The 24250-nt window shown below is 27.8% G+C and overlaps 3 protein-coding genes and 1 long non-coding RNA gene across 6 annotated transcripts; 3 read left to right on the top strand and 1 right to left on the bottom strand.

Moving 5' to 3' along the window:
• Window positions 1-1026: 1026 nt before the first annotated feature.
• Window positions 1027-4315, top strand: LOC124933512 (calmodulin-binding protein 60 A-like). Of its 2 annotated transcripts, none has more exons than XM_047473927.1 (8): window positions 1027-1172; window positions 1346-1451; window positions 1699-1771; window positions 1911-1969; window positions 2051-2526; window positions 2599-2759; window positions 2845-3042; window positions 3223-4315. In XM_047473927.1, the coding sequence occupies exons 2-8, from the start codon at window positions 1390-1392 to the stop codon at window positions 3973-3975; spliced, it is 1782 nt and encodes a 593-aa protein (XP_047329883.1). In that variant the 5' UTR covers window positions 1027-1172; window positions 1346-1389; the 3' UTR covers window positions 3976-4315. The 2 variants fall into 2 exon arrangements, with proteins under 2 accessions (XP_047329883.1, XP_047329882.1); XM_047473926.1 differs by having other exon boundaries at window positions 1028-1172; window positions 1257-1451.
• A 3652-nt stretch (window positions 4316-7967) lies between these two features.
• LOC124935796 (calmodulin-binding protein 60 A-like) lies at window positions 7968-10765 on the top strand. Of its 2 annotated transcripts, XM_047476221.1 has the most exons (7): window positions 7968-8115; window positions 8196-8274; window positions 8413-8456; window positions 8843-9312; window positions 9520-9680; window positions 9771-9956; window positions 10094-10765. In XM_047476221.1, exons 1-7 carry the CDS (start codon window positions 8006-8008, stop codon window positions 10397-10399), a joined length of 1356 nt encoding a protein of 451 aa, XP_047332177.1. In that variant the 5' UTR covers window positions 7968-8005; the 3' UTR covers window positions 10400-10765. The 2 variants fall into 2 exon arrangements, with proteins under 2 accessions (XP_047332177.1, XP_047332178.1); XM_047476222.1 differs by lacking the exons at window positions 7968-8115; window positions 8413-8456.
• Window positions 10766-11926: 1161 nt separating this feature from the next.
• LOC124935841 lies at window positions 11927-14716 on the top strand. Its single transcript, XR_007099077.1, has 4 exons — window positions 11927-12269; window positions 12367-12489; window positions 12595-13460; window positions 14553-14716. It is a non-coding gene; the product is annotated as an uncharacterized LOC124935841 (long non-coding RNA).
• On the bottom strand, window positions 12226-13093 carry LOC124935840. Its single transcript, XM_047476274.1, has 3 exons — window positions 12832-13093; window positions 12628-12731; window positions 12226-12535 (listed from the first exon to the last, which is right to left on the bottom strand). The coding sequence occupies exons 1-3, from the start codon at window positions 13091-13093 to the stop codon at window positions 12404-12406; spliced, it is 498 nt and encodes a 165-aa protein (XP_047332230.1). The 3' UTR covers window positions 12226-12403.
• Window positions 14717-24250: the final 9534 nt, after the last annotated feature.

The following is a 24250-nucleotide window of genomic DNA, read 5'->3' as shown; positions in this document are numbered from 1 at the left end:
TTTTATAAAGTCCTTTATTTGTATATAATACTTCTAAAAGTTAAAAATATGATTATGATAGATTATTCCTTCAAATAAGATTTTTTTATCACAGTTGGTAAAATTTCCAAAAAGTTTATTTATAATTAATTAATTTAGTGGACGTAGGTTTCGTCCTAACATGGTTGAGATAGGCAAAATTTTGGTTTTTTGAAAAAATAAAAAATAATAAAAAAAATGTTTGGGGAGGGAAAATATTACTTTAGAGAAAATTATAAGTTGCATAATTTAATTCGTTAAAAAAAATTAATAATTTTTTTCTCCTTTTTCTTTCTTCCATTTTTATCATTTTCCCGCAAATAATGCGGTAACACATTATTCTCTCAAAATTTCGATTATTTCGATGATACCCTTAACAGGGTTAATTCACATGAGATCTGTTGGTCTAAATGATATGTTCTATTTTGTACCACCTTCATAAAATATGTAAGTTTTTTATCTCTCTTCATTTCTTTTGACTTATTCTTTAAAATAATTAATTTTTGTAAAAGTTGTACATAATGGAACATATCATTTGCAACAACAAATTTGAGCTTGGGTTGATTTGATGATACCTGTATAACATACTTATATCTCACTCATGAAGTGACACTTGTACATAAAAGTGAAGCATTATTTCTCTAATTTGTTGATTTATTTCTCTTTATACATATAGCGTTTTTTTAATGGATATATGTAGCAATATCTCTATCTCTGTATTTCACTTATAAAATGACACATATACACAAAAGTGAAACATTACCCTTCTCATTTATTATTTTTTTTTTCTTTATACATGTAGTGGTACATTAATGGATATATGTACTTTCTATATCGATAGATAACCAAATTTCCTCGCATTATCCCTTATTGTAATAATAAAAAGAAAAAGAATAATAATTTTATAATTAATTAGTTGTTTTAATTACATTTATTTATTTGTTTGTTTTATCGGTAAACTATTTAGTCAAATAGTCATGTCTGCCAGCTAACGGTTGACGTCTTCTCTCTCTGGTGTGAACGGAGAGTTTAAGAGAGAGAAAAGCAAAGAAAGAGAAAAGGGCCAAAAGAATGGACAGTTAGAAACGTTGATTGCAGTTCTGCGCGCCGGAGGAGGAAGATGATGATGAGATGATGACGATGATGATGCTATGGTGAGAGTGTGGGGGTGCCTTCAGTCATTGGTCCATCCGTCCTTTTCCTCTTTTACTTTATTCATCTTTTCTTACCTTTGGTAGCGCACGTTATAAATGAGAGAGTATCATACTGCTTGCTTCTCTCATATCGATTTATCTCTACTCAATTGGAATTGCATATCCACAGTCAGTGAGTGAATAAGAGAAAGAGACTTCGATCAGACTTCGGAGAGAGATGCCGCAGAGCACAGACGATGCAGAAGTTGGAGGAAGAACTCCTTTGAGAAAATTGCCAAGGTATGCGATCGATCGATCATCGATCAATCTTCTTCTTCTTTCATATCTGAACTGGATTGATCGATACTTTCATAGATTTGCTTGCTTGCTTGCTTGCTTTCAAGGTATGGATATGAGTATTTCGTTGACAATTCAGTTCAATTAAGGATATACATCAAAATAACCTGCAGTATTTGTCTTATAAATGGATGATGATGATGGATTGTAAGTTGTAACTAACTGTTCTGTTCATACTGATGATTCTCAGTGTGGTAACGGAGATAATGAAGATGACAGTTGACGCGGAATCTACCGAAGCAGAACATCTGATGTCAGGAATGGTAAAATCACTAATTATGTCAATTTCCTTTCAATCTTGGCTAAGTTTCTATCCTCCTGTTTAATTACTCAGACATGATCTTCAAGGTAGCAAGAAATGTTTAGATTGTATTTTTATGTTATCATTACTTGTATTATTAGGTTGATGAGGAAGTGGAATTAGCAATGGCAAATCAACTGCATTTAGGTAGCAGGAAATGGTGAGATCACAATTCACAAGTTTAGATCTATTTTAGATTGTAAGAAACTTTCGAAAAGCTTACTATTTCTCATATTCACAGTGATTTAGGGAATAAGACAGCAAATTTAGAATCAAGAAGCTTACATCTTGAATTCTCTGTGAAACTCCACTCACCAGCCTTAACAGGAAGACAACTTAGAGGAGAAGGTTCAACCTCTCTTCAGGTAGTTTTAGTCAATTCTCATACTGGACAGATTGTTAGATCGGGTCCTGAATCCTCTGCACAAGTGGAAATAGTACTGCTTTCCCCGGACTTTTCTGTCTCCAACTGGACTGCTGAAGATTTTAACGATAAGATTGTTAGAGGAAATGGTGGGAAGAGACTTCTTACTGGAGATGTTCAAATAAATCTTAAAGATGGTGTTGGCATTCTTAGTAATGTTTCTTTCACCCACACTAAATGCTGGAGGTCAAAGTGTGAGTTCAGGTTAGGTGCTAGGGTCTTAAAACCTACTGCAAATAGAGTAAGGGAGGCTAAGACAGAGCCCTTTGGAGTTGAGGATCGTCGTGGGCAATGTAAGAATCTCTGAATTATCAATATCATGTTCTTTCTTTGTTTATTCTCCCTTTGATTTTGTTTATTTGCAGTGTATGGGAAGCATTACCCGCCTCTTCTATCTGATCAAGTTTGGCGATTGAAATGTATTATGAAAGACGGGGCTTACCATAAACGATTAGAGAAAGAAGGTGTCAACACTGTGAAGGATCTTTGGACTCTACTCAATACAAATCAACAGAGGCTGCACAATGTAATTTTATTTTTTTGGTTTCTCTCATTTTATATGAAATTATTTGAAGTTGGAAAATCATTGTTTGCTTGGATATCTTGTGTAGATCCTCACTGGCATGGCAGCTAAATTGTGGGAAGAACTCGTGGACCATTTGCGCACGTGCATACTTGATACTAAGTTAAACTTCTACTGGTGTTCGCTTAATCAAAACGGAGTGGTTTTCAATGTCGTAGGTCAAATCGTCGGAATATTCGAAAAACACCAGTACACTGCCATTCAGAATCTGTCTGGAACTCAAAAGGTTGCACTACACCCAAAAATATGTCATTTAGCCACTTTTTTTTCAACCTTTTGATGATGTTTTCTCGTCCAAAAAGTGTTTCCAAATGGACCAGACAAAAGTTGTTTGCTTTATTAGTTACAAATTCATCTATATTCAGTTAGATTTGCTTACTAATAGTTGGTTGATCTTCTGTACCAGGATCTTGCTGTCAATCTGGTGGCATCTGCATTAACCAATTTCGCGGAAGTTACCACTTTTGACGATGAGGCATCTCTATTCGATAGCTTTTCACGCTTATCTATAGCAGATCAACCTTTAGAGTCACCCCAAGTGAGCGAATCTAATCAAATGCAGTTATCTAGCTTGGATGAATTTTATATCCCGGATATTCTTATTACTGATGACCAAATTCTGAATCAACCGAGCCCTATTTCTGACCATATTGTTACATTCGATGATTATCAGCCACTACCACCCGTTTGTTCCGAGTCTGATACAATTGGCATCAATGATTTTAGTTTCTGGGACAGGGACAATAATGTCAATGAGATGTATAATCGACATTTGGATTTCCCTAGTCCCAAAACATACTCGATTATATGTGAAGCCAACGACATAATGCAGGCCTATAATAACAACCATGATTTTGAAGACAACAATATTAGAGACACGGTAATGACAACCACGAGTCAGAAAAAGTGTTTTTCGAAGAGAAGAGCTCAGATAAGATGGAGAAAGCTATCGAATGTGCTGAAGTTTGTCTCGGTTAGGCAGGACGTGGCTAAAAAAGGAAAGGTTGAGAATAATGGTGCCATCAGTTTCCATGAAAGGGTTGCTCTGAACGATATTGTAAGGGCTCGGTCTGCTGTGGCTGGTTTAGGGGACAGTGGAAACAATCGTCGTCGAAAAGAGATACAGCAAAGAGTCGATGGAGAGTTTTGTCTAGCGTAATGAGGCTTTGTTCCAATAGGTTTGGACAAAGGGCTCTTAACCTGCCAGAACCCGATCCTATACTGAAGGACAATTGTTCGGTTAAGAATTGTCCTCATGTTGGCTCGTCGCAGGAATTGGACGATTATGATGAACAGATTTGTTTGAATGAGGCTGGTTGGCCATAAATAAAACTGAAAAATGCATAGTATTTATAGTGCTATTGGAAATTGGGAATATAAAACAGTTAGAAATATTTGATGTTTATTGTTATTAGCCAACCATCCTGCCCATTTATGGATTATGTACTGGAGTTAATGTTACTATAGTATATAGTATATTGAATAAGTTGATTATGTGTTATTCTTCTATCTTATATTTAAGATTTATTTATTTATTTTTAATTTAAGAACACAACAAGACTCTTCAATAAACGTACAGATTTCAACTTAAAACGTTCAAACATTTAACTTTACATTTGTTTCGTTAATATTATGACGATTACAATTCTTATAGAAAAGTTGTAGATTTGATACTCATCTATACTAAATTAAGTTGAATTGTGATTCTTATCATTTATATTTAAATTTTTTATTATTTTATTTTATAAATTTAGGAAGTTATTTGTCGGTTGAAAGTTGAATTATTTCTATTTCTTGTTTTGTTCCTTTCTTTTTTGGAAAATATTATTTTATACATTATTGATCCACATGCTATTTAATAAACTCTTTAAATAACATAAGATAATTTACAGAAAACTGAAAATAGAAGATAAATAATTGAGAAAAAATTAAATTTTTATCGAATTGGAAAACACGAAGGTCCAATTCAATTTCTAGTTAAGAAGTGGAATTAATGTTGATTTTTATGTAACTAGAAAAGTTCAATCAATTTTATCAATAAACAAATTGAAAGTAATAAATTGTATTATAATTATTATATATTATATACATATTTAAGATATAAAAATAAAAATGAAATAACTTTTGAGGGTAGACAGGAAGGAGGAAGACTTGAAAATTTTCTTGGTCTTCTTCAAAGTATTAAAACAGCCAGCCGCAATTTGATATATAAAAAAAATATATTTGATCTATTTGAAATCAACTTTATATGAATAATGATATGATCTATTATAATAATAAACAAATAAAGGTTAAATATATGATAAAAAACTTCAAAATTTAATGGGCATAAAAGTCTTAAAACACGGCTTATACTTTACTATTTTTAGCTCAATTTATATATATATATCTTAGTAAGGGTTCCTTGATTTATATACAGAAATGTTGATCAAACAGCGATTTTTAATTTATTTATTTGTTTTAATTTAACAATATATATATATATATATATATATATATATATATATATATATATAGACTAAACATACAAAAAAAAAAAAAAAAAAAAGGACTTTCTAATATTATTATTTATTAAAAAAACATTTTGTATTAATTATTGGTTATAATAATATTAAGCATTTTTCAAATTCAGCAAAACCCATCAATAGAAACCATTGAGTTCTTGGTTTAACAATCTCACAATTTATTAATATTTTATTTTACTATGTTTATTCATTTTACTTTTAAATACCATTTAAATATATGGTAAACAATTAAAGGACAAATTTAATCACAAAACGGTATTGTATAAGAAAATAATTCCAATACCCCCACCTACTTGGAAGTACTTGAGTTCGAATTCAATAGTCAGCAAGTTTCGTTCATCTGGTTTATTGATTGAATGGTTTATTGATTGAGTAAGTTTGCGGGCTATATGTTTAAATGCGGAGATTAATTCGAAAAGAGAAGTTGAATCTAGCCTTTTAATATATATATCCTTGTTTATTTTGTTGTTTAATTGTCTCTTCATTTAATTCTATAATTTTTAAAATGTGTGCATTTGTGTGGGGATAGGAAGACAAGAAACCAAGTCGTATTTTGGGTCTGGACGGTCCCCACTAATTTTAGTCACATACAAAATAATCAAATTAGGATCTTAAGATAAGATTTAAGATTCGGAGATAGAAAATTATGTAAGCATGAGGTATTATATTTTTTTAAATATAATAATTTAATAGTTTTGATACTCATATGATTCCTAATACATATAAAGAATTCACGCCCTCACCTTCAGGATTATGTGTTCGAGTCTTCGTACTCGTACTATTTACAAGAAAAAACGAGTAATTTAATACTTTTAAGCAACAAACTATGGTGGTATCGAGATTCTGAATACTTTAAGCGGAAATATTGGATGTTATTATTAAAAAAATATTATGTTAATGTATTTTATATATTTTTTTTAAGTTTAAACTTTATTAATTTTCAAGGGCCCGAGAGGAAGAATGGTCCTATAGGGTCTCACCGCATAACTGGTCCTGCTCATAACGGTTAATCGATAAGAATGAATGAGAACAAATAAAACTTTGTTGATCGAAGAGAAGAGAAAGTAATATACAAGAGTGGTTGCAAATTGAAGGCAAATTACATGTTTTTTTCCCACATTTACTCTCTTTTAAACTAATAAAAATGAAAAATAGGATTAATAAACGTTACAGAAAAGTTCCCGTATAATTTGACTCGAACAATTAAAAAAAATTGGTACTTCAAAAGTGACATTTGATTGCATAACTTTATTATCAAACTAGATAAAACATAAAAATATGGTCACAATTTATGAGGATAACTCATTTTAATTCACATCTTTCATTTTTACTATGGTTTAAAATTTTCTTTTTACAAAATAAAATAGAACCACAAATTGATCATTTCCTTTTAGTAACAAACACGGTTTCAAAGTAGTTTATACTAAACTTATTTTATATTATAGATAATATATATATAATACAATAAATTTAAACATAAAAATAATCTTTTGAAAGCATTCAAGAAGGAAGACTTGAACTTTTTCTTGGTCGCAATTATATATCAATATTTGTTTTATGTGTGGAATAATAAACTTTAAATAAACAAGATTTCAAAACTTACAGGATAATGAAAAGAGGTTTAAAAGTCTCAAAACCAGGTTTAAACTTTATTATCTTTACAATTTCCCTTCATGTATATCTTTTTACTCTTACTTTTCAATACCATTTAAATATAGGATAAACAGTTACAAGATGACATAATTTAATCACTACATTATAAGATTAAAATATCTTATTTGATAGCCTAAGTAAAAGAAATAGATTTTAATTAATTATCTTTTAACTTCACCTTAATTAGGAAGATTAGTTGGATGATTCGAGAAACGAAGGCACACATTCAAGAATTAAAGTTGGAGTGAATTTAAAAAAAATAAAAAATAAAAATTATGTATAAAAAAAAATAGTGAATTAAATAAATAAATAATATAAAATTATGGGACATGTTTAGTAAAATTTGTTTATGAAAAAATTATTTAGAAAATTATTTTTATATATTATATTGAAAAATTATATTATAATAAAGAAATAAATTTAAAATTTATATAAAATATGAAAAATAAATAAATAGAAAAAAAAATGGCCCTGCTTTTTTATTATTTCGGGTATTTATTAAGGTTGTTGGCGTCAAACGGTCGAGAAAAATCGGCCTGTTTTGTGTTTTTACCAAAACCTGGTTTGATTAAAACTAAAAGAAAATTGATTTTTTTTTTTTATCAAATTATCCGTGTTCTCTGAATTTTTATTTAATAATTAATTTATTTAAAAATAAATAATTTTAATATTTAAATTAATAAAATAATTAATTAAATAGTTGATATAATAATACTTCAAATTTTGAAATAAAAATTGATTTTATCCTAATAACTAAAGATCAAACAAGCTTTAAGTGTGGATTATAATTGTTATATATATTTTTAAATATTTAATATTACGAGTTGTGTATTTGTGTGGGAAAAAAGAAAAGGGCCGTCAGAAGACGTGTTTTGACGGGGCCCACTAATAATTTAATATTTATTATTTCAGTAAATTATACTCTTTTATAAATCAGCCCAGCCCAGTCCAGTTCGACTGGTAAGACAAAAGAATCTAAAAAAGGCCCTTAAAACTAGGAGAGAAAGAATTATGTCGAATATTCGCCGGTTAGGGCTAGAAGACGACAACGGTGGATTCTCTCCAAACAATGATCGTTCTTTGGAAGAACAGTTATCTACAATACTCTCTCCATCGCAAAAGTAAATCTAACCTTTTCAACTTCTTCATTGAGATTACCTGAAATCTTATCGAATTTTCTTTCAATCTGATACTGTTTCAGGGCGGCGTTGGAATTGCTAGTGATCCGTACTTATAGGAATCAGATTGAACCGGAGATTGAAGCTTTGATCCGAAGAATTGTAAGAATCTCCGTTTGAATTTTCTATTTTATTAAATGAATTTGGATTTACCCTAATTCCCTCATCAAACCCTAGACACACATAAAAAATGATATATTCATAAGTGGATGATCATTTTCTAGTGGAATTTTTGTTTAGGTGAGAGATTATGTCAGCTCTTTCCTTGTGGACATACAAACGAGGTAAGGTTATTTATTATACTCTTGGACTTGGTTGTCTTCCAATCAATTGGAAGTTTGAAAGTTAATCCGTTTTAGTAAATCATAGGGTTTTTCTATATCACGACCATGTGGAAAGTGATATTGAGAAGTAAAAAAGAAAGTGTTTTAGTATGTTATTCCACAATAGAGAGTTGTTTAAGGGTGAGGATGAGGATGAGGATGAGGATGAACACGATTGGCTAGAGTTATCATCTGCAATAATTGTCATGAAATTCCCACTAAGAATGTCTTTGATTGAAGTGGGGGATATGGGTGTTGGGGTTTGGGGGTCCAGCTAGATTACTCTATAGAATAAACCCTGGTTTTCAAAATATAGGGTATGAAATATCTTGGAATGTTTATTGTAGGATTCCTGCCAATGTAATGAATCCCTCCCATTGTCGAACCTTGCTACTTCGTTTCATGAACAAACTTCCTAAACAAGTATGGACGGGGTCAAAAGTCGAGGGAGAAGATGGAAATTGCATTAAAGTCGCATTGGTTGATGAAGTGACAGGGGAAATTGTCAAGTCTGGTCCTGGGGCTTCAGCACGCACACGAATAATGATGATTGATGGCAATTATACGGGTGAGAATGATTTGAATGAAAAGATCAATGAGGCAAACAAAAGAACAGAGCTACGTCTTAAAGGAGATGCATTCTTATCTCTCAAGGAAGGGATTGGCTGCATCGATAATCTCCATTTTGTGCATGAGAGAACATGGTTTAACAAAGGCACGTTTGTTTTTGTGGCTACACTAGTGGATAATATTGATGCGATTAAGGTGAAAGCAGCTGTAATGGAACCGTTCACCATCAAGGATCATCGCAACTCATGTAAGTAGCATTAGCAGTTCAGTTTTTCATTAATAACTGCAAGAACTAGCCTAAGAGACCAGGTCTCAGGTTTGATTTCCACTAAAACGCTTTTTTGAAAGTGGAAAGTGGGGGGTTGTGCTAGTTTTCTTCAGGGAATATACCCTGGTTATCAAAACTGAAAAAAATGTAAAGATCTCCTTTTTGTCTTCTTATTTGTCTTTGTAGTGTATAAGAAGAAAGAAATACCATCTTTAGATGACTTTATTTGGAGGCTAAAAAAAATTAGTAGAGGAAGCCCTGTTTACAAGTTCTTGGAGAAAAGTAATATAACAACACTTCTCACTTTTCTGAGAGAATTGAACTTGAACCCTGAAAGGCTTCAACAAGTAAGATTTTCCAACTGACGGATATGAATTGTTGGCACTGGTTAGGTAGTTTCAATTATCATTCTTTGTCTGGTTTTGACTTATATGCAGATCGTTGGCGCTCACATGACTGATAAAGCGTTTAAAGCAACAGTAAGCCATGCTGAGAAGTGTGAGTTCGATAGGGAAAAGTTTTACAAATGCAATGATGTAGTCTTCAATATTGTTGGAGAAATCGTGGGTGGTTATTTCAAAGGTGACTTTCTTCGTTTTGATGAATTTAATGACCATAACAAGGTAAGATTTAAATTTCCGGCTAAATGATATGTTGTCATAATTAGTTATCATTCTTCCTAGTTAGCTCCAGTCTTATGTTCTCTTCTCACTGAAAACACCTTGATAGTAAATTCATTCTTATTATTTTTCTTTATCAGGTTATTGCTCGAAATACTGTGTTGTATGCGTTTGAACATGGGAATTATTTTCGTCATACAATTAATAGCAACACTGTTTCCAATCAGATGATCTCATCTGTTAATCCCCAGATTGGAGATATACCGGGTCCATCCTCTGTTACAGATTTTGATTTAGAGAGTATCTTTTTCCATATTGATACGATTTCAAGAATTGCTCAGGAAAGATGGAAAAATTTGTATAGACTGTTCAGGAGGAGAAATGTTGTTGTTTCAGAGTTCGGTAATGATAATAATAATGCGCAGAAAAGGCAAAGGATCTGCTAATGATTTGGTCTGGCTCATTTTCAGGCCTTGTTTAGAGCTGATTATGACCAAAACCCTCAATAAAGAGTGTAAAGATTAGAGACAGAAGAGTGTTCTTCGGCTAACGACTTTACGACTCTTTAAGTAGGATTTTGATTAGACTGGATTCGAAACAAGACCCCTTAGTGTATTATAAGATTCTTGTATGCTCGTAGCCTCCTCAATGGCTATATATGTTAGTGCTAATCGACGCCAGATGGCTATATTAGTGCTAATCTATGTTAGCTAAATAGGCTAATTGTTTCTTTCCCATTCATTGCAAATATTTGATAGTGTGGTTTGTTGTTGTATAATAGTTAATATAAATTTGGCCATTTTTGTTTTTGAGTCATTTATAGTTAAAAATACATTTGTTTGTGATGTAATATTAGAATAAGTTTATTTATCTTATTCTTTTATAATATGGAATAATATGATTTAGATTAGGTTAACTAGTCAAATTTTTGATAATATTTTAAATTAAGTAATTTTGTATGATTTTACATTAAAATTTTAAGTTTTTACATTTTACAAGAATAAAAAAAGTAAATTTATATTTTTAAATTAAAAAAGTTGTTATTTATTAATATAATTAATTCTGTAATTTTTTTTATGTGTTATTTATTTATTATTATTTAATTAATTTATTCATAATTATATATATATATTTTAAAAATGGTATAAGTATTTAATTTACAAATAATACAAATTTATGGGTTTATAAGCAATGTCAAAAATGTTTTTTTTATGTTATAACTAATCATTTACCTTGTTGTAAAAGGATTTCTAAATGAAAAATTAGTTTTAAAATTTCTTTATTAAACAAAATAGAAACAACTTCACATGTATTATTTTTTTTTCTTTTTAACAAGTGTATGTACACATACTTGAGAGAAAAAATCACCAAGATGCTCACCGAATATACGACAACTCAAATTTTAGTATCCAATAATATTAAACAAGATGCTGGAACAAATAAAATAAAACTGGATAAAAAGACTTGCAAAAAAATGCTATTGAAAAAGTCAATAACAAAATAACTTTTAACCTTCTTGTACATGTACTTAGAACCGGTTTCCGAATTTTGGGCTGTCCTACCCGATAAAAGTAAAAGTTTATTTTTTTATTGTCCTAGGTTTAATATTAAAAATTGATAAAAAAATTATTTTAATAAAGTTTAAACTCATAACCAAATGAAAAATTTAAATTTCTATGTTGAGTGCTATAACATATTATATTCAAATATTCATATATTTATTTAAATATTTAAATATTTTATTAAATGGGCTGCCCAAGGGAGTAGACTACCCTAGTCCGAGGGTTTATCGGTCTTATCCCAGGCCGCCCAGCATATACTAGTTCGTAAACTCATGTATTACTGATGGATTCGTTTTTTATGCTTCTAGTTTCCTGTAATTTGGATTGAATATTTGAATGTTTTTGGTGATGGAAGTTATTTGATTACAGTTACTCTCCAATCTATACAATGACACTTCATCTATGTTTATTAGTTTTGCTAAATCATGTTCTTCTTCGATTAGGATACAGAAAAATGAAGAAGATACGTTCTCTAATTCTTTTTCTTTGTTTACTTATTGAATTGCTTTACAATTGATCCAATTCTCTCTTCACAGATGCTTATGCTATTTTAATTCATATTTGATACTCTAATTTCAATTATTCGAGCTTATTTCTATGATAGATATCATGATAAGTTGAAATCCAATTATTATCATCATTATTCTAGCTGAGGATCCAGTTTTAAACAGGTTCATAAGACAGGTGGTTGCAAAATTACATAAGCAGGATTGTTAATGGAGGATGCACATGAAGTGTTCGATCAAATGACTGAGTAAGATATTTGTAGATCTACACAACAGGCTCAATAACATCTAACTAACAATTGGTGTATTTGAAGTTGCCTTGGGTTTTATTTTATGTTGAATCAGGCAAAATCAAACCAATCTAAGTAGTGGAATTACAGAGTCAGCTTTTTCCTGATGCTTCAGAGATACTCCTTAAAGAAGGCTGCCATGATTGTCTTGATCTTGTAGTTATTGGTAGAGAGTTTGGTAATGTTGCTGTCTTTGAATGTCTCCTTGTTACATTTTCTAATCCCTGGATGTTAAATAACATTGGTTTTAATCAAATGATTGCTGTTTTACTTGATCTTGCAGCCATATCTTGTTGAATGAAAGAAATTTACATACCTGTGTGGGTTTTGTATCAGGTATCTTCTTGTGATTTACTGTGTTTGATTCCAATTGTTTATTCTTCAGCTTGGCATGTTTCTTGGCCAATTCTTTCATTACCTCTGTTGAAAGGAGGAGGAGTAAGGTAAGAACTAAGAGTCATATATGTATGTATATTACTGAACTAGTATGAAATGAACAATTGGAGATAGAAGATTGAACCTTGAGTGGTGATGAGCCTGTAAGTATGGCCAAGGATAAGGGTATCAGTTGGCCGGAGTAGTTTAATTCGAGTAATTCGAACAGTAGAAGTGGTGGTGGTGGTGGTGGAAGGAGGTGGAGATAGGAGGAGAAGAGCAACACAGTGGCCGGAGTTCATTTTCATGACTTCACTAGCAGCAATAGGCCAATACATCTTCTCCACTTTACCACCTGGGTGTTGTATCACTAGGGTTGCTTCATCAATGGTCTGACAATTACCCATTCTCTATCTCTCTAAGATGAAGAAGATGAACAGGTTGCAGGGTGGTGTTGTGGTGGGATGGATGGATGGATGGGGAAGAAGGGATGAAATAAGGTTGAGTTGAGTGTGGGGGACCAATGGAGACGACAAGGTTTGCAGACTTAATAATATATATAGCAAAATGATGATTTTCCTTAATTTTCTATTCTTTAATCTCTGAAATCACCATTTTAGACTCCATGTTTTTATGTATGGCAGGCGGCTTTTCTTGCATAGAAGCGGCCGGGGTTAAGAGGCCTGCAAGGCTTTGTCAGAGAAAATACAAATAATTTTATTGGAGTTGTCAGTCCCTGACGTGGACACACGTGCTTTGCCCCCCATATACCAGGTTTCTTTCTTTCTTTTTAAAAAAAATTGTTTTGAGAAATCACACCATTATTGATCTTTTGAGTATTGAAAAGATTGTTACATGTAAGTAAAAAAGAAGAAGATTGAATCTAGATGCAGAAAGAGTTGTCTAAAGATCAAATGTTTTGATCTTCTTTGAAGCTAGAATGCTAGCATAATTCTTCATGACATAACATTCACTTCAACTTAACGTTTTATAATTAGGAATCGAATTATTTTTGATCTCTTAAGAATCCCTTTTACCGATTTGAGCTACTTTAGTGGGTTAAGGTAAATGGTTATACATATTCAAGAATATTATCTTAGATTAAAGTGAATCTTAATTCTTTTTGACAAATATGATGATCTAAATCTATAACATATGGATGGATAACTTTGAAGCTAGAATGCTAGCATGACCCTCGGAGTCATTACACTCAGCTTTAGCTTAAAGCGTTCTAACTATGAATTGAATGATTTTTTTTTGTCTCTTAAGAATTATTTTACCTTAGTGAGTTATTGTAAAGGGTGATAAACATTTAAGAATATTATCTTAGAATTAAAGTGAATTTTGATTCCTTTGACAAATATGATGATCTAAATCTAGAACATAGGGATTGATAACTTTGATTCTAATCAAATTAATGCATTGTTGGCATCCTAATGTGGAATTAATAAAGAATAATTAATGTAAGATTAGTTTAAGATTATTCAGATATTTTTCTTTGATTCTCAGTATTTGAACATGTTCACTGTATATGGACTTTAAATATTATTATGCAGCACTAGGGTGGTTGTAGTTGTGGTTGTGGGTGTGAAGTTGTTCTCCTTAGTCTTTTTTTATAACATTTAGGCAGTATAATTGTCGTCCTGTCCTTTACAAATCCAGAATTTAATAATTGAGAACGCTATTTGTGTTTTGTCTGATGTGTGATGGATGGGTAGATAGAAAATTCAGTATTCATATTTGGTCGTTAGATATAGAAACAATCTGCTGCAGCTACTATTAAATATCACTCTCTATTTCTCTCACACATACATATAATATTAGAGCTGGTGGCCAAATGATTCTCTCTGGTTTTCTTGTCCTCAGATCAGACGACGAACATCGATCTTCTACTCCTACCTTCACGCCACCTTTTAATAGAAAGTAAATTTAACTTGGTTGTCATACCTATTTTCATATTAAATAATAAAGCTAGTTGCTATCACTTGTGTAGTTTTTTTTTGGCTAGAGGAGGTTATCCCACAACTATGACATCCACTTAAACCCGTGATCTTTGGTCTCTTAAGAACAACTCTTGTCACTTGAGTTATCTTAGATGATTATCGCTTGAGTAGTTGTGTTGTTTCTTAATCTTAAGTTTAGATGCAACCCCCATTTCTCCATTCATTAGATGAATTGCCCTAAAGATAAAATATCTCTCATTTGATTGTCCTATAGATATGATTCCCATTGGAAAAACTTTATGTTTCTGGGTTGGGTCTTAATTCGGTTTCAAAAAAGACATTCAGGAGAATATATGTTCTATTCCTCAAAGTTGATGAATGATCATAGACTAACTTGACATGCTTTTTACTGGATACTAACTTGACATTCGGTTATTAGTACAATGTCAAAATTGGGCTTTTTTAAAGTTCTTGTGAAGTTGTTAGTGATTCTAGGAATTGGATAAAACTGTAAGATTTCACAACCTAAGTATTGTCTGGTTGAATTGAACACTTGTTATTATTATTAAGGTGAGTGCATAGCCTTAGTGGGAATTGGCTAAATGTTACTAGATTTGATAGTTTACAAGCTTAGCAGAGTTGATTAGTCCAAAGTATGAGTGTAAAAGAACAGAATGTTACAAAAAAAAAATATATAAAACAATTGATGTTCAAGTATGAAATTGAAAAATATGAACGGTATTCGAATTGATTCAAAATTCAAAATTTCATAAAGTTTGATTCGAGCTCGTTTTGTAGTATTGTTTGAACTTTGATTCTAATAATATCGAATCATAGCTTGAAATAATTCAAATTCGAGTTCATTTATCACCGATTACATGGATATTAAATTTCATTTCTTTCAATTATCGTCTATGATCAATAAGATATGAGGAATGAGAGTGAATATGAAGTGAAGATGAGACATGAAATGGGAACCCATGAAATAAGGTCAAGTAAACTATTCAAAAATTTAGGTATAGAAAAGAAAGTGATATTTAAAAAAATATATAATTAGTTAAAAAAAAGTTGAACAAATTATTTTTATGTTGAGTTCGGCTCAAAATATCATTGAACATATTTAATTTCGACTCGAATTCAATAATTTATATTCGGTTTCGAAAAACTTGCGAGTTTGTTCGGTTTGTACAAAGACTGGAACTAATGATTTTTGAATTTGATTGTAAACTTGAATTGTGGATTATGTTTATGAAATTTATTCCTTGTTTAAGAGTATAATAATTTATAAGTCTGTTGTTGTGTTAGGTGATGGTGATTCAATTTCTGTACTTTGAATTTGAATCTTGTATATACTGGGTATTGCAAGACAGAACTATTGGACAAGAAATGGTGTTTCATTTTCTGATACTAGAAAGAAATAAGATTTTTTTTGAGAATAAGATTTGCTTAAAATATGAAAATAAAGACTGCCTTGTTTGAATTAGGGGGCAAGTAATATGATTGGGTTGTTTTTCACCGAAAAATTCAATTCAATTCAACTAACTGTTAGCCGATTTTTTAAAATCTTTATCCGTCGGTTGGCTGGTTGGGTAGTTATAAGATTAGTTTGGTCGGTTTAATTGAAAATTTAATATTCTTATAAAAAATTTTTAATAAATGATGTAAGTTAATTTTTAAACTATTATTACTTACAACAAGTATTTAACTTAAAAGAAAATTTTAAAATATTAATTAAATTAAAATGAGTTTAATAAAAAAAAAAATATCAAATATAAGTGAAAGAATATAACATGTTTTTATAATTGTTTTTAATTTTTTTCCTTATCCCTAATTTAATTGATTGGGAGCAACTTGTTTGCTTAAATGACTTTTATTTACATCTTGTATGAAATTTTTTAAATTAAAATAATTTGTGTCTATCTTATCAAAAACATATATTTATTATGTTACATTTGTTACAAGAATAATTAAATTTATAATTTTAGTAAAATAAAATAATTATACTAAGACAATAAAATAATTTTAAAAAGTATCAATATATTTGTAACATTGTACAAATAATTGTCTTATTTCTAAATATATATATATATATATATATATATATCTATATATATATATATATATATATATATATATATAAATAAAGATAATTAGTTTTCAATATTAACTAATTCAAAAGAATATAATGTTTTACAGTCTGTTTAGAAAATATCTAGTACTGAAATTTACTTACAATAAGAGTATAAAAGAATAAGGTTAAAATTTGATTTTAAGAATGTTAAAAATTGAGATTTTAATTAAGTGTTTTAAATTGAAAGTAAAGGGTTGACATTTTTTATTTTTTCATATAACATGTGAAATTAGTAAAGAATAATTATGTAAGATTAATTTAAGATATTTATATATTTTTTTAATTCTAAAGTGAGTGGTGGTAAGACAATGTTTAGAAATCATGTTTAGAATTATTATTATTATTATTATTTTCAGAATTATTATTATTATTATTTTCATAATGTCTCGCATTTTAGTTGTCTCAATCTATGCCTCCCAATAGCTACTAACAGTTTCGACATAACTCATTGTATTCAATTCAAATTTCACAAAAGACTCTATATACTTGCACCAACGTGACAATGTAAAAGTAGATGAGAAGTTGTCTCAACCTTTTTATAACACATACGACAACGACCCACAATAATCATGCATTTTTTAATACATTTACCGTCAGTGAGAATTCTGTCGTGAATAACACTTCAACCAAAATAGGAGATCTTAGTAGGCATCTTAGATTCTCATAAATTTTTCCAACAAAGATCAAGCGGGCTAACCTTATTGAACAAAGTGTAACAAAATCCCACATGAAAGTTATTTAATCATGCCAACGCATAGAATCCCGAGAAGACGGGTTTAACCCTTATTTCTAACCATTAACAAAAGTCTATAATTGGATATGCTTTCATCACTGTTCAATCTTCTTCTATATCTGATACGATTAACAAAACCACTAGACCGAATTGTCAAACATATCTTTGACCGATGAATCTTTACAATAGAAATAGAAACAAGCTCGGGGAAAATTTTCACCAAACATATACCACCACACTAAGTGTCGTCCCAAAAACTAATCGAACTTCCATCACCCATAATAAAAATCGAATGCTCTCGATACTACTTCCACATGACATAAATATCACCACAAATGTTGCAAGCCCACGGATCTATAAGAATTTTTGGTGAACCAACCAGACTTATCCTGACCATATTTACATTTAATCAATTTAACTCAAATACTATCTGCTCAGTTGCAAATCTACTAGATAATAAAGCTTTATTAAGAAAACAAGATCGCGGTATTACCAGTCCCCCTGCTCTTTTATTAATTTAACCTTATCCTAACTTACTAAATTAGAAAACGAAGAATCAGACGATCCCCATAAGATTTTACACATAATTCTCTCAATCTTCACGACCACAGACTTATGGATGACAAATATAGACATCATATAAGTGACATTGAAGAAAGAACGCTCTTGATAAGAACTAATCGACCTCTCTTAGAAATCATCTTACTTTTCCATATGAGAAACTTCATTTCCATCTTATTTATGATTGGGTCCCAAGAAGCCTTGGAGCTAGCTTTAGCCCTAGAGGGAGCCCGAGATACATAAATGGAAAAGTTCCAATTTTAAATCCCAGAATACAAGCCAATATAGTTTTTCTCATAGACGAAATTGAATTAGAGAATAAAATATCAGACTTACCCAAATTAACACGCAGTCCTGAACACGCTCCAAATAACCAAAGAATATCACGAAGGTGCTTGACATTTCTCTCAATAGCCTGAATCATACAAAGAGTGTCATTTGCAAATACTAAATGAGACACAAAGAACGGAGATCGCCTCACACCGCACTCCACCCCACGAAACAAACCCGCATCCTCAACAAGCGACATAATTATAGAAAGGTCTTCCATGACAATAACAAATAAGAAAGGGGATAGAGGGTCCCCTTATCTTAAACCCCTTGAACTCTTCAAAGAAACCATGAGAACTCTCATTCACGATAATAGAGCATTTCGTCGTCGATATGCAAAATCAATCCATCCGATCCATTTCTCCCCAAACCCATTTTACCCATAATATCAAACAAGAACTTCCAATTAACATGATCACATGCTTTCTCGATATCGAGTTTGACCAAAACTACATTTATCGCCTCTAGAGTTAGCCGAATCAATACACTCATTGGTGTCACATCGAAAATTGACGGCTTTGATGAAAGTATCTAATAGCATTATTTTTTTTTCAGATTTTTTTTTTATTTTCAAATTATTATTATGCAGAATTAGAATTATAAAAATAATAATAATAATAATAATATTATTATTATTATTATTATTAGAGGAGTGATAAGGGGAATTTGGAGAGAGAATGATGAAAGAATGATAGTATCACCACATAAATATAAAAATGATAAAGTGTGAGGAATGAGAAAATTTGTTAACTATATGTTATTCCCTTCAAATTTTTTCTACCAATTATTTCTTTATTATAATATTTTCAGAATTATTATTATTATTATTACTTTTATTATTATTTTTTTTATAATAATAATTATTATTATTATAAGAATTATTATGATAATTAATATTATTATTATCAAAATTATATTATTATTATTATTATTAGAATTGTTATTAGTAATAAATTATTATAATAATTAATATTTATTATGATTATTATCATAATAATTATTATTATTATTATAAACCTTTATTAAAATTAATTTTTTTATAAAATGTGTAATTAATAAATAATAATGATGTAAATAGATGTTTCAGAATTATTATTATTATGTTACAGAATTATTATTATTATTATATTTTCGAATTATTATTATTATTTGTCAAAATTATTATAATTTTAAGATTATTCCTATATGTTTCTTTAATTATTCGGGTGGTGTGGATGTTTACACGATTTATGTTTCAGTATTATTATTATTATTATTATTATTATTATTATTATTATTATTATTATTATTATTATTATTATTATTATTATTTTATAATTATTATTGTTATTATTATTTTCAAAATTAATATTATTATTATTACTTTCAAAATTATTATTATTATTATCAGAATAATAATTATTATTATTAGAATTATTATTTGTATTTCTATTATTATAAAAATTATTATTATTATTAAAATTATTATTATTATTAGAATTATTGTTTGTATTTCTATTATTATAAAAATTATTATTATTATTAAAATTATTATTATTATCAAAATTATTATTATTATCAGAATTATTATTATTATTATTATTATCAAAATTGTTTTTATTATCAGAATTATTTAAAATTATTATTATTATTATTATTAGAATTATTATTATTATCAGAATTATTAATAGTATTATTATAATAATAATAATTATCAGAATTATTATTTTCAGAATTATTATTATTATTATTATAAAAAAATTATTAAAATTGTGTTTTTTTTTATAAAATGTGTAATTAATAAAGAATAATTATGTAAATAGATGTTTCAGAATTATTATTAGTATTATTATAATAATTATTATTATTAGAATTATTATTATTAGAATTATTATTATTATTATTATTATTATTATTAAAACTTCATTATAATTATTTTTTTATAGAATGTGTAATTAATAAAGAATAATTATGTAAATAGATGTTTCAGAATTATTATTGTTGTTATTATTATTATTATTTTGAGAATTATTATTATTTTTTTGGAGTATTAAAATTCAATGTAACCTAATTTTTAATAATATTTATAATTTTTAAATAAAGTTTTAAAATTTTTAATTCAACATAAAATAAAGGAGGAATTAAAATCAAATTATATAAGATTAGTTTAAGATTATTCTATCTTTTTTTTTAATTCTTGGGTGGTCATTATCTCTGTAAGCCTCTGTAAGCCTACTTACTCTCTATGTTTCAGAATTATTATTTTTTTATATAAATATTATTGTTATTATTATTTTCAGAATTATTATTATTATTTTTAGAATTTTTTTTATATAAATATTATTGTTATTATTATTTTCAGAATTATTATTATTATTTTTAGAATTATTATTATTATTAGTTTCAGAATTATTGTTATTACTTTTAAAATTATTATTAGAATTATTATTTTTATTACTATTATTATCAAAATTATTATTATCAAAATTATTATTACTATTATTATTATTAGAATTATTATTATTATTATTAATAATAATATTATCAAAATTATTATTATTATTACTATTATCAGAGTTTTTATTATTATCAGAATTATTATTATTATTATTATTATTATTATTAAAATTATTAATAGTAACATTATTATAATTATTATTATTATTATCAGAATTATTATTATTATAAAAACTTTACTAAAATTGATTTTTTATAAAATGTGTAATTAATAAAGAATAATTATGTAAACAGATGTTTCAAAATTATTAATATTATTATTATTATTATGTTTCAAGTTTATTATTATTATTATTATTAAGTTTATGATGTAAAATTATTATTATTATTGTTATTATTATTATTATTATTTTGAGAATAATAATAATTATTATTAATTTTAGAATTATTATTATTATTTTTTTAGAATATTAAAATTCAATCTACCCTAATTGATAATAATATTTTAAAGTAATTAAAATCAAAATTATGTAAGATTAGTTTAAAATTATTCATATTTTTGGGTGGTGGTAAGGTAATTAGTTACACAATTTATGTTTTAGAATTATTATTATTATTATATTCATAATTATTATTGTTATTATTATTTTAGAGAATTATTATTTTTAGAATTATTTTCAGAATTATTATTATTATTATTATTATTTTCAAAATTATTATTATTATTTTTATTATTATTATTTTTAAAATTGTTATTATTATTATTTACTTTCTAAATAATAATAATAATTATTATTATTATCAAAATTATTATTATTATTATTATTAAAATTATGAGTATTATTATTATTATTATAATTAGTATCAAAATTATTATTATTATTATAAAATATTATTAAATTGATTTTTTTTTTATAGAATATGTAATTAATAAAGAATAATTATGTAAATAAATATTTTAAAATTATGTTCTGACTTATTATTATTATGTTTCAGAATTATATATTATATTCAGAATTATTATTATTATTTTCAAAATTATTATTATTATTTTTTTTTTAGAACATTAATATTAAGGTGGAATTAAATTAAATTATGTAAGATTACAAGGGTGTTTAACCGGCCGGTTAACCAGTTAAACGGTTCCGGTTAATATCGGTTTTGACTTTTATTTTACAAACGGTTAACCGGCCGTTGATGGTATAGGTTTTATCGGTTCTAGTTCTACCGATTTTGGTCGGTTCTGGCCGGTTAACCGGGTTAACCAGAAATCGATAATTCAATTTTTTTAAATTAAGTAATAAATTTATAAAATATATTTTTTAAAATTATTGTTTGTACTTTCCTATTATACTATTCTTCATATTTTTTTTTTTGTCTCTATTATAATATATTATATTATTATTATAATATAATATAAATCTATTATATTATATAATATATTTTATTAATATATTTAGGAATATGTTATAATATATAATTTTATTGTAACAATATAATATATTTTATAGCTATTCTGTTATGTTTTATATGTTTATTGAGAAAATTCAAATTAATTATGTCGATTAGTCTTTGACCAACCAAGTATAAGCGAATATGATAGAATCACCTTCTCAACCAATAAAATAGGAAATAAAATCGGTAAATTATAATTTATAACTTTGATTTTAGGTGTTTCCGTATTGGACGTGTTGGAGAGAAAGTTAAAATATAAAGTGAAGGTTGAAATTTGAAGATATCAAATTTTAATTTGTTTAACTATTTTGATTTTGTTAATTTATAATTCCTAAAAACAATTTTACATATTTTAATGAAATTATTTCAATTTGTTTTTAATTTATTTTATAAATTTTTATATAAATTATAATATTTTAAAAAAATTATTTTATAAAAATTATTTATAAAATAACTAATACAAATTATAAAATATAAAAATTATAATTAAATTATTACAAGGAAACCAAAACAAACCGTTTAATCGGTAAAAAAACCGATTAACCGGAACCATTAGAACCGGTTAACCAATAAACCGTTAAAATGAAACCGGTTAACTATCGTTTCGGTTGGGTTACCGGTTTTCCGTTTTTTTGCACAGCTCTAAAGATTACACCTTGTATTAAACTTAGGGATCGTTAAGAGTAATCTTACCGTCAAACAAGTGGGGCGTGTTTTGTTAGGAGTGGAGATTACACATTGTATTAAACTTAGGGATTGCTAAAGGAGATCGTGTATTATATATACTATTAAGTCTTCACCTCGTTATACTATGTGTTCTCATGTTTGGATGATGGTGTATTATAAAGGATATTAACTTTTCACATTTTAAATCTAATTTTTCTTAAATTATATAGTTTTAAATTTATAAATTTATTTTTTAAATCGAGTATTCTTATCTTTATTAGATCTCGTATATTTATTTTATTTTAATAAGGATATTCGTGGAAGAATTTGATTAATATTTTCACTCATTACCCGTATTAACTATTAGTATAATACCTATAATATTTTCATTTCAGGAAAAAAAATTCTGTATTCGTCCTTAGTTAGTGCATCAATGAATATTTGAGTTTTAGTTTAAACGATTGGGTTACATTCGATACATGTGTTTGTGTTGGATCTATGCTGAGGAAATAGTAAGTCTTAATTATATGTTTCCAACCCACTAAGGTAGTCAATGGTAATAGTCGGCTGAAGAGACTAAAATGTAACGGGTTCGAATTACATTTGAAAACTCTTTGAGTTTAAGTAGGGGTCATTACTGTAGTCACGGATTCAATTACAAATGAAAACATTTTGAGTTTAAGTGGGAGTCATTCTATTTCTCCTTTATTAAAAAAATAAATAAATAATTATATATTTTTTTCTCAAATAAATAAATAATTATATATTTTTTTCTCAAAATAATAACAAACCTTCCCAAGTTAAATAATAGTCATTCCCAAGTGAATGAACACTTGACCTTCCATTTTCCAGTTGAACCTTTAACCTCTTCCCTGTCCTTCTACTATCACCTAGCTTATACTTAATCTAGTTGACTCAGTCAACATAGCTTAAACTCTGTTTGGTTGCACGTTTATTTCATTTATTTATATTATTTACATGTGAGGTTTGTTATTAGCTAAAATTATATATATATATATATATATAATAGCTAAATAAACACTTTTCAGCAAAATAAAAAAAAAAAGGTAATTACCTTGTCTTGTTTGAAATTTATTTATTTTCTCTAACTCTCTTTTATCTCGTGTTTTCAAGAAGATATTATTGAGATCTTGTATACACTTACATGTATTTATCTCAATTTTATATATTTATTTTCTCGTTACCTTGTCGACAACCTAAACGCTATGCCTTAGGGACGAATTGTTACAAGTCTTTAGTCGCATAATTAAGTTTGAATTTATCCTTAGACTAGACGCACATACTAGAG

This window comes from Impatiens glandulifera, chromosome 4 (assembly GCF_907164915.1).
Source record: "Impatiens glandulifera chromosome 4, dImpGla2.1, whole genome shotgun sequence".
Classification (NCBI taxonomy): Eukaryota; Viridiplantae; Streptophyta; class Magnoliopsida; order Ericales; family Balsaminaceae; genus Impatiens; species Impatiens glandulifera.
Note: the sequence above shows the minus strand (reverse complement) of the source record. Positions and strands in the feature narration are given on the sequence as shown.

Excerpts from the sequence above, each read along its gene's own strand:
- LOC124933512 (XM_047473927.1), top strand. The coding sequence starts at position 1,390 with ATGCCGCAGAGCACAGACGATGCAGAAGTTGGAGGAAGAACTCCTTTG. Across the intron at positions 2,527-2,598 it reads TGAGGATCGTCGTGGGCAAT|TGTATGGGAAGCATTACCCG; the intron begins GTAAGAATCTCT and ends GTTTATTTGCAG. Across the intron at positions 2,760-2,844 it reads ATCAACAGAGGCTGCACAAT|ATCCTCACTGGCATGGCAGC; the intron begins GTAATTTTATTT and ends TATCTTGTGTAG.
- LOC124935796 (XM_047476221.1), top strand. The coding sequence starts at position 8,006 with ATGTCGAATATTCGCCGGTTAGGGCTAGAAGACGACAACGGTGGATTC. Across the intron at positions 8,457-8,842 it reads CTTGTGGACATACAAACGAG|GATTCCTGCCAATGTAATGA; the intron begins GTAAGGTTATTT and ends TGTTTATTGTAG. Across the intron at positions 9,681-9,770 it reads ACCCTGAAAGGCTTCAACAA|ATCGTTGGCGCTCACATGAC; the intron begins GTAAGATTTTCC and ends ACTTATATGCAG.
- LOC124935840 (XM_047476274.1), bottom strand. The coding sequence starts at position 13,093 with ATGGGTAATTGTCAGACCATTGATGAAGCAACCCTAGTGATACAACAC. Across the intron at positions 12,732-12,831 it reads CAGGCTCATCACCACTCAAG|AGGTAATGAAAGAATTGGCC; the intron begins GTTCAATCTTCT and ends TCCTTTCAACAG. Across the intron at positions 12,536-12,627 it reads CTGATACAAAACCCACACAG|GGATTAGAAAATGTAACAAG; the intron begins GTATGTAAATTT and ends TTTAACATCCAG.